The following is a 10,021-nucleotide window of genomic DNA, read 5'->3' as shown; positions in this document are numbered from 1 at the left end:
AATAAGGCTGTAACGTAACAAAAAAGGGGTCTGAATACTTTCCAAAGGCACAGCTCCTCTTCTGTCCTAACTTGTTGCCCCAGAAGACTAAATAAAGTAGTGCTCACCAGAATAATGTCTTAGAATGAACGCATTAGTCATCTAGTTAACGTCTGTAAAGTTGTCTGATTCGTTTTAGGTTTGGGAGAAAATTCACAATAACAGAGAGTTTGTTCTCGTACGAAATGTCATCAGTTTGACTGGTTTTTAAAAAATGAAAAGCTGAGAAAACAATGAAACAGTTCTGATAAGACTTCAGTTGATTTTGGTGCATATTTTGTGGTTGAAATACTGTCTGCTGGCATAACAGTGTCAAAGGTAACCTGTTACAGTCATCTTCACATTTTCCCACTAATTCTTTCAGCATCTCTTATTTCTCCACTCCTGTTCCCGAGACAAACCTAACATTTGTTGTATTATTCCACAGCAGTTATTATATTACTGTACATGTCAGAGGGCCTACAGTCAGTGTCCAGAGTTCAGGTACTATTCCATTTAACCTATAACTTAAATGAGGAATATTCTGTTTATTCATGGATACTCGTGAGCGAGATATCAAAAGGTGCATGTAAACAGGATATGAGCTACTGTCCGGAATACTGTGCGCATGGATACGTGGTCACCGTCACCATTCCTGGACTGTTTATAGTATATTTCCACCTGAATCTACCACTGACAGGTATCCAATGAAAACTGTCTGCTTCATTTGAAGTTAAAGTGACAGCACTTTGCAGGACAAAGGCTCCATCCCTTCTAGGTCATTTAGCAGACACTGTTCTGCAGAGGCAACGTACAGCCAGTGCTTTCAACTAAGACGGGTACAACACGCCAGTCATCGCAAGTATTCAGATACACACGAGATTCAGTTCACCGGTTTAATTCAGAGACAAGTTGAGAAGAGTGAGAGAGACGAAGAGGTAATAAATAGAGGATATGGGAGGTTTTTAACTGAACAATAGACTTGAGGGCATAATACACTTCAGTCAATTTCATTTAAATACATTAATTACAGACATAATATAGAATATGAAATAGTTAGATAAGTAGTTTATATTAGTGTTCATCATTGGAATCAATATTGCATTGGAATATTTGACTTATTTTAAACTGAAGAGCCTGAAAGAGATGTAAGCTGCTATCATGGAATAGTTTCCCCAAGGCACATTTCATGATATTAATTTGAGACGCTACGGTTAGTTTCTGTACAAATCATAGGTGACAAAGAAGTAGAAAAGCAAAAGTAGAAATACAGTGTTTTCAGGATTAAAATAGAAAGTCCATTATCCAGTAAAATAACAGAAACAAACCAGAAATAGGTTATCCAGAATACTTCAAATCATCATCAGAAAGCTACAAAAATCACCTGAAAACGTTCCAGTATTGGATTGCTAAGGTTTCCATGGAAACATGCAGAATGAGCGAGAGGTTATGCTGTTCTGTGTGTTGGCCATAGGTTCCTACAAGACTCAGAGGAATGGGCAGGGAGATGCTCCAGAGTGGGGTAAGAGGGTGGGGGTGTTGAGGAGCTTGGCAGCAGGGTAATGGAGGCAGTGACAAAATTATCATCTGTCAAAATTGTCTGGGTTGCATCTCAATAGTCTACCGTGGCTACCTTTCCTCGTCTTTCATCTGCATACAACTGGACAGGTGGAAGGAAATCCCTTTGTAGGCACTAGGGACCTACTGTACATATCAGTGCAGATCAGCAAAGATGAGAAGAGCAAACCAGGTATCTTCACTAGTGTGATTGTTCCAGCCTCTTTCCAATCCCAGATCAACACAGAGGTCGGAGGTCCATGCCGCAGCCAATAGTCTTCCAGAGTGATTCAGGGACGCTATGTTGCATTTTCATTGGCTGTTTTGACTTCGGACCACACCCAGTCTCTTACAACAGTGACAGATCAGTGTTCCACAGTGTCAGTTCACAGTGTTACGTCAGACAGCTTTGTGGTTAATTTTGGTCCAGTCACGATGGAGACCGAACCCAACCATGTTGATGCGATGTCACCTGAGTATTCACAGGTTGGTCTCGTCCCAGGTGGGGTCATTCATGTTCTTCAGGACTCTCCTCAGGATCTTCTCCAGCTCCTTCCTGGCTTTCTGCTCTTCATCCAGGGTCCTCCTCATCTTCTTGTTGTCCTGTTTGGGGGGGAACAAAGATGGCCGCTGGATCTTAGAAAAGGGTCTAAATCGCACATGCCTGGAATGAACAGAGCTCTGGTACTGGGATGTATATGCTTAGAGTTTTGTCATAGAGATCCTCTAACTTATTCATTATGATGCTGATGCTGTATGACTGACATGCTATTTGATGTGACGGCTACAGAGAATGCTAAAACGTGCCAACTCTCCTGAACGCTCACCTGTTTCAGCTCCTGCACTTCATCCTTCAGCCCATACACCGTGTCTACTAGAGTCCTAAGGCAAACACATGTTAGTTAACCAACCCAACCACAGCTAACCATTATCAATAAACCCCATTAGGGAGCATATAAACTTCTGAACGTATGAAGTGAAGAGTTCTCCCAATCTAACACACTGGTAGTTCAGGGAGGAATGTAGTGCTTACTTCTCCTCGATGACAGTCTGTCCGTTGCTCTTGGTCTCCTCCACGATGATCTTCTCCTCCTCAGGGAAGAGCATGTGCAGACCTGACTTCTCTCTGGATCCTGATTGGTAAAACAAGACCGTCAGCAGAGCACATTGGTCGATGGATGGGATGACTTATTGACTGATTGGCTGACTGAGGGAGGGTGACCTTTCCGTAGAGGCTTGACACACTAAGGCTGTAGCTCAATAGTTCAAACAAGCCTCTTCTCCTTGTGTGCTGTCCCCCCTGATCACAGTCCTTTATAGTAGCCCTTTCAGTTATCAGCGGCAATGAAGGAAAAGACGACAAGGAGGCCATTTTAGAGTATTAGGACACAGCCCAAACCAGATTCAGATAAGCGGCCCGTCAAAGGGGTCCTGTGGACGATCAGGACAGGTATGGGTAGAGGAGAACTTGACCTGGCAAATCAAGTCTCCCTCTCATCTACCATTTATCCATACAGGAGATTCCAATTGAGATTCAATATCGCTGTTCTCCAAGGGAGATCTAAGCTATGACAGCAGCATATTAACTCATCATTTTAATGATTGTAACATGACACCAGGTCCTTTGAAGCCGTTAATAGTTGAGAACAGAAGGGAGGCTGAGGAGCATTCCCTTTGTCCATCGAGGTCTTTTGATGGGAGAAGGGGGTGTGTGCGTGTATACTACCGTTAAAAAGTTTGGGGTCACTTAGAAAAGTCCTTGTTTTTAACTTCAAATTGATTAGAAACACAGTGCAGACATTGTTAATGTTGTAAATGACTATTGTAGCCGGAAACGGCTGATTTTTTATGGAATATCTACAGAGGCCCGTTATCAGCAACCGTCAATCGTGTTCCAATGGCAAGTTGTGTTAGCTAGTCCAAGTTTATCATTTTTAAAAAGCTAATTGAGCATTAGAAAAACCTTTTGCAATTATGTTAGCACAGCTAAAAACAGTTCTGATTAAAGAAGCAATAGAAAACACATCTTCTTTAGGCTAGTTGAGTATCTGGAGCATCAGCATGTGGGTTTGATTACAGGCTCAAAGGCCTAGAAACAAATTACTTTCTTCTGAAACTCGTCAGTCTATTCTTGTGAGAAATGAAGGCTATTCCATGGGAGAAATTGCCAAGAAACTGAAGATCTCGTACAACACTGTGTACTACTCCCTTCACAGAACAGCGCAAACTGGCTCTAACCAGTAGTGCATGCATGCATGAATACATACAGTGCCTTGCAAAAGTATTGTTGCCTTACATCCTGGAAGTAAAATTGATTTTTATTTCCCAGTCCCTGCCGATGAAAAACATCCCCACAGCATGATGCTGCCGCCACCATGCTTCACTGTGGGGATGGTGTTCAAGGTGATGAGAAGTGTTGGGTTTGCGCCAGACAGAGTTTTTCTTGATAGCCAAAAAGCTCAATTTTAGTGTCATCTGACCAGAGTACCTTCTTCCATATATTTGGGGAGTCTCCCACATGCCTTTTGGCAAACATATATTTTTCTTTAAGCAATGGCTTTCTTCTGGACACTCTTCCATAAAGCCCAACTCTGTGGAGTGTACGGCTTAAAGTGATCCAATGGACAGATACTCCAATCTCTGCTGTGGTGCTTTGTAGTTCCTTCAGGGTTATTTTTGGTCTCTTTGTTTCCTCTTTGATTAATGCCCTCCTTGCCTGGTCTGTGAGTTTTGGTGGGCAGCCCTCTCTTGACAGGTTTGTTGTGGTGCCATATTCTTTCAATTTTTTAATAATGGATTTAAATGGTGCTCCGTGCGATGTTCTCCACAACTTTGTCCCTGACCTGTTTGGAGAGCTCCTTGGTCTTCATAGTTCCACTTGCTTGGTGGTGCCCCTTGCTTAGTGGTGTTGCAGACTCTGGGACCTTTCAGAACAGGTTTATGTATACTGAGATAATGTGACCCTTAGATTGCACACAGGTGGACTTTAACTAATTATGTGACTTCTGAAGGTAATTGGTTGCACCAGATCTTATTTAGGGGCTTCATAGCAAAAAGGGTGTGAATACATATGCACGCACCACTTTTCCGTAAAAAAAAATAATTGTTTTTTGTTTGTTGTGGTTTTAAACAAGCTATTGTTTCATTTCACATCACTAATTTGGACTATTTTGTGCATGTCCAATACATGAAACATTTGCGTACGGCAACATTTGCGTACTGAATGTGGCCTGGCCAGCAATGGGGTTCCAAAACAACGATGAAAGAAAATCATATTTCAAAATAAAATAGTTTATTAAAAAAGGTGTGGGGGAGCGGGATATATAGGAGGAGCGACTGTAGCTCTTACGAGAAACGGAGGAGGTCCTGTAACTACTGGCGGTCCAAATACTGTCATAATCCGAGTCCTCTGATAGGTCAGACCAGGGCTCGGTCCCTCTGGACAGGCTGCTACGGCAACCTATAGTGTCCACACTGGACCGGTCAACTGGCTCGGCCAGCACGTGGTTATGCATCAAATCAGTACCCTGCCATGCTGGAACGAGGAGGGGGGGTGGATCAAACCATATGGAACAAGGAGGGGGAGTGGATCAAACCATAATAAAGCGGTGTGGGGGGAGAATAATTGTTGAGGTGGGTTGTGGAGAGAGGGATCCATAATAATAGGACAAATAATATACAGGTATATTTAAAATGAGGAGGGATGGTGGGGTTATGGATGTAAATATATATATTTTTTTTAAAGGGAGAGGACACAAAATAGACAAACCAAAAGGAGGAGGAACAGAGCGGAGAATAACAATGCAAAGGGGATGAGGGGAGAGAAAAGAAACAGGAGAGAACATAAGTTAGAGAGGAGACAACACTGAACTATGAGTAGCAATAGACTAAAAGGACAGTTGAATCTAAACAGCTATACTCTAAAGAGCATTTATCCAGAACCTGTGAAGCCTTAAAACTAATCTGGACAAGGTTCATGTTAGTACAGAAATAAAAGACAGGCTTCGGAGGAGAAGTCAAATGACACCAAAGACTAGTTGGTATTGGTTGTATTGAGTCTCTGACAGGTTGTGTGTTTGCAGCATAGTCTTACTTGAGTTGAGTGTCTGTCGTGTTTTGGCACTGGTGCAGTAGGCCTCGATCACTTTCAGGATCTGGGCATCCTCCTCCAGCGCTGCAGTACTCTTCCTGGTAGCAAAGTCCTCATCTGAAGCTTTCCTCTCAGGCTTACGTTTAGGCAGCAGCTTCTTCATACTCTTAGGACTTTTACTCAGATCCTAGAGAGGGAGATAAAAAGAGGAAGAGAGAGGCTCTCTTAGAACCCTAGAGGTTGGCTATTTTATTGATAAAGGCATCATCCCTAGAAACTGTGCTAGCTATTACTGTTTGGAACCTATTCCCTCTTAGACGAAAGGCCCAGGACCATACCTCTTTATAGCAGAGTGCTGCCGAGGGCTTGAGTGGGGGCGCGGGGCGGAGGCAGCTGAGGCTCCAGGGTTTGGGGGTGCTGGGGGGCTCCAGGGGACCCCACATGGGGGGGGTTTGAGGGACCCCGTGGGAGGAGGGGTGGGGTAAGGTGTGGTAGGCATGGCCCGCAGATACACCCCTACTCTCTGAGTGTCTGGAGGGGGTCAGGGGGTGGGACGGGAGCTGGGGGAGAGAGAAAGGGGAGAGAGAACAGAGGGAAGAAGTTTAAGACGGGTACAAAAGAGAGTATATCATATATACAGTAGCATTTCTTGGAATGAAATTATGCTTACTGCGTTCATAACCAAGTGGGAAGGTGGTAACCGATTAATCATTATGTCGATTAATTAGAGCCAATATCAAGTTTCATAAATCAGTAATCGGCCTTTTTGGACGCCGATTATGGCCGATTAAATTGCAATCCACGAGGAGACTGCATGGCAGGCTGATCACCTGTTACACGAGCGCAGCGTCAAAAGGAGGCAAGGAAAGTTGCTAGCTAGCATTAAACTTATCTTATAAAAAACAAACTTCACATAATCACCAGTTAACTACATATGGTTGATTATATTACTAGGTTAACTAGCTTGCCCTGCGTTGCATATAATCAATGCGGTGCCTGTTAATTTATTATCGACTCACAGCCCATTTCAACTTCGCCAAACGGGTGATGATTTAACAAAAGCGCATTCAGGAAAAAAAGCACATTCGTTGCATAAATGTACCCAACCATAAACATCAATTCCTTTCTTAAAATCAATACACAGAAGTATATATATATTTTTAAACCTGCATATTTAGTTCAAATAAATGCATGTTATCAGGCAATATTAACTAGGGAAATTGTGTCACTTCTCTTGCCTCTTGCGTTCAGTGCATCTGGCTCATAGCGAACGGTGTTTCTTCCTAACAAAGACCGTAATTAATTTGCCAGACTTTTACATAATTATGACATAACATTGAAGGTTGTGCAATGTAACAGCAATATTTAGCCTTATGGTGGCCACCCGTTAGATAAAACACGGAAAGGTTCTGTATTTCACTGAAAGAATAAACGTTTTGTTTTCTAAAAGATAGTTTCCAGATTTGACCATTATGTCTAAGGCTCGTATTTCTGTGTGTTTATTATAATTAAGTCTATGATTTGATAGAGCAGTCTGACTGAGCGGTGGTAGGCAGCAGCGGGTTCGTAAGCATTCAAACAGCACTTTACTGCATTTTGCAAGCAGCTCTTAGCAATGCTTGAGGCAAAGCGCAATTTATGACTTCAAGTCTATCAACTCCCGAGATTAGGCTGGCAATACTGAAGTGCCAATAAGAACATACAATAGTCAAAGGTATATGAAATACAAATGGTATAGAGAAATAGTCGACGCGTCATAATTCCTATAACTACAACCCAAAACTTCTTAACTGGGAATATTGAACCACCAGCTTTCACATGTTCTGAGCAAGGAACTTGAACGTTAGCTTTTTTACATGGCACATATTGCACTTTTACTTTCTTCTCCAACACTTTGTTTTTGCATTATTTAAACCAAATTGAACATGCTTCATTACTTGTTTGAGGCTATAGATTTTATTTATGTACCAAGTTCAAATAAAATGGTTAATTGTTCATTCAGTATTGTTGTAATTGTCATTATTATAAATATATATTACAAAAAAAAAAATCGTAATAAAAAAATTCCTCCAATAAATCGGTTTCGGCGTTGAAAAACCATAACCGGTCAACCTCTAGTAATAACCAGTTGTAAATACGAGTTGGATGCATTCAAGTGCTTTGAACTCGGAGAATCGCTGCCTGGCTAACGGGCAAACAATCTGCTTCAACCATAAATTAAAAGAACAGCTAGCAAGCTTGTAAACAAATTAATCGTGTTCAAAAACTATATTAATAGATTACTTTTTATAAATAATGTTTTATTGTTGCATTTAACTGCCAAAAAAGCTATTACAGAGGTAATTTCCTCAGTATGTGACATCAAAGTTCAACATGTGGGAGAGGTCCGTGATGATAGACGAGTTTCCCACTAAGGGGGGCATTCAGATGGATATTGCCCAGTGGTATGGTCATATTTACAAATGTACAAGATGTTATGAACACAGCATTATCTTTCCCATTAATTTGGGATTTAAACCTACAAATATCCTAATCCATGTACCTGGATCTACACAAGAAAAATGTCAGACAAATGTCGATACCTATCCCTTTAACTGACAGTCAGACTGGAGAGGTTGGGGGTGTTACCGTGTGGCAGGGGACAGACTGGGGCTTGGCGGTGGGTGTGGTCATGATCACGGAGGGGGCGTTTCTGATCTGAGTGTGTCTCGACAGATGCTCCACCCACTCCTGCAAATCCTGCTGGTTGTTACACACCACCTGCATCCGCTCACACATACTGCCTGTAACACACACAAAGTCTTGTTTAACTAACCTTGTGGGGACACAATTTATTTCCATTCAAAATTATATTTTGCCGAACCCCGAACCTCAACCCCCTTGAAATAGCCTTTTTCCTTCGGATCCCCACAAGTATAGTTAAACATGTCCACACACACACACACACACACACACACACACACGTGTTTACAGACATTACCCTTAATATGAGCTGTTTAAACTCCACTAGTAAAATAACTGTAAACGTACCTGATATTTCGAAAGCGTTTTTGACCAACTCACAATCTTCTATCCTTGAGATAAGCATTCCTGTCAATGGCAGCTTATCCTTTAAAGCAAATCAACAAACAAGTTACACAAACCTTTAGTGTTTACACATTTAAGGGCACTATAAAATCAGTTAGACTTTTGCCTGATTCTGTTTCTTCCCTTTTTTTTGTTGGGAAAAAACCCCAAAGCATTTGATGTTCTAAGTCTGTTACAATGCTTAAACCACATCAGGAGACCACTTGGTCTGGGGGAGAAAAAATATTATTTTTTAAATTTGATTTTTGGGTGTAATTACCCTTTAACTGCTCACTAGTCAGAGATAGTTGTTTGGTTAGGATGCTTCTGTAGCACTCATGTGATTGCAAAGTCTGCAAAACAAATGGCCACTGGATTGATGCAAATAGTCATGATATCATTCTGCCAGGTAGGCATATGCTAACTTGTAGTTAAATGGTCAAATAGGAAAAAATCCCTCCACAATTGTTTTTGGTTGCTAAAATTCCAAGTTCGTGACAAAACAAGCAATCTAAACCGCTGTGAAATATATTTTCAATAACCAACAATATTGTATTTTCAGCTTTTTGAAACTGGTGTACAAAACCAAAAGAAAACTTTTTTTTACGGGAAGCATATAAATAGCACACATAGAACATATATACCTCTTCTTAGACATGCTTTCAATGAGATCTAGATAGATATCTACATATCTATAACTCACATTTCTATGTGAATTTGGTTGGGTCACGCAAAAAGTCACATATTGTAGCTTTAACATTTAACTGAGAAGGTTTTTGGGAAAGCCTACCATCAACCAGAAGACAGTTGGCAAAACATTAGCGATTATGCTAACGACTACAATAAGTGGTAGACAAACACGCACACAGGCATTCCTGTGCCGTTGCCTCTTTAGAAAGTTGAAGGAAAATATGAATCACTGATGCATTATATTTATGTCATGATAATCTTGGGCGAATGAATAACTTTCAAAACATTTAGTGGATTTCCTACTAAGCTCAATACATTTTTGAATATTGTTTATATTAGTTTTAACGTCTCGATTTCAGGATTCCGTCATGTTCTCCAAAGCAGAATCTAATCTATAGGGCCCTAAATATTAACAAAGGACAGAGCGAGAACAAGAGAGAGATCCCGACCTGGTAGATGAATCCACTCATTCTGGAGCTGGCAGACAGCAGTAGGAGAACATTTGGGAACAGCAGGAGGTAGCGTTCACTCTTCTCCTAAAGAAGACAAACACACACTGTTAAGACGTTCCTGGGTGTAGATTATAGATGCGCGTCTTAC

The 10,021-nt window shown here is 41.3% G+C and overlaps 1 protein-coding gene across 2 annotated transcripts in view; it reads right to left on the bottom strand.

Annotated features, from left to right (window-relative positions):
• Positions 1-900: 900 nt before the first annotated feature.
• The window catches only part of LOC135542726 (rho guanine nucleotide exchange factor 7-like), a 30,031-nt gene continuing 20,910 nt past the window's right edge, over positions 901-10,021 (bottom strand). Inside the window, exons 13-21 of one of the 2 annotated variants that reach the window (XM_064969868.1) lie at positions 9,871-9,957; positions 8,696-8,774; positions 8,294-8,448; positions 6,004-6,225; positions 5,669-5,852; positions 4,925-5,110; positions 2,609-2,708; positions 2,403-2,457; positions 901-2,178 (exon numbers count right to left, since the gene is read on the bottom strand). In XM_064969868.1, coding sequence (XP_064825940.1) covers positions 2,056-2,178; positions 2,403-2,457; positions 2,609-2,708; positions 4,925-5,110; positions 5,669-5,852; positions 6,004-6,225; positions 8,294-8,448; positions 8,696-8,774; positions 9,871-9,957 — 1,191 coding nt within the window. In that variant the 3' untranslated portion in view covers positions 901-2,055. The remainder of the gene's footprint in view (positions 2,179-2,402; positions 2,458-2,608; positions 2,709-4,924; positions 5,111-5,668; positions 5,853-6,003; positions 6,226-8,293; positions 8,449-8,695; positions 8,775-9,870; positions 9,958-10,021) is intronic. The other variant, XM_064969869.1, reaches the window with a different exon arrangement.

The sequence above is a fragment of the Oncorhynchus masou genome, chromosome 6 (genome assembly GCF_036934945.1).
Source record: "Oncorhynchus masou masou isolate Uvic2021 chromosome 6, UVic_Omas_1.1, whole genome shotgun sequence".
Lineage (NCBI taxonomy): Eukaryota > Metazoa > Chordata > Actinopteri > Salmoniformes > Salmonidae > Oncorhynchus > Oncorhynchus masou.
Note: the sequence above shows the minus strand (reverse complement) of the source record. Positions and strands in the feature narration are given on the sequence as shown.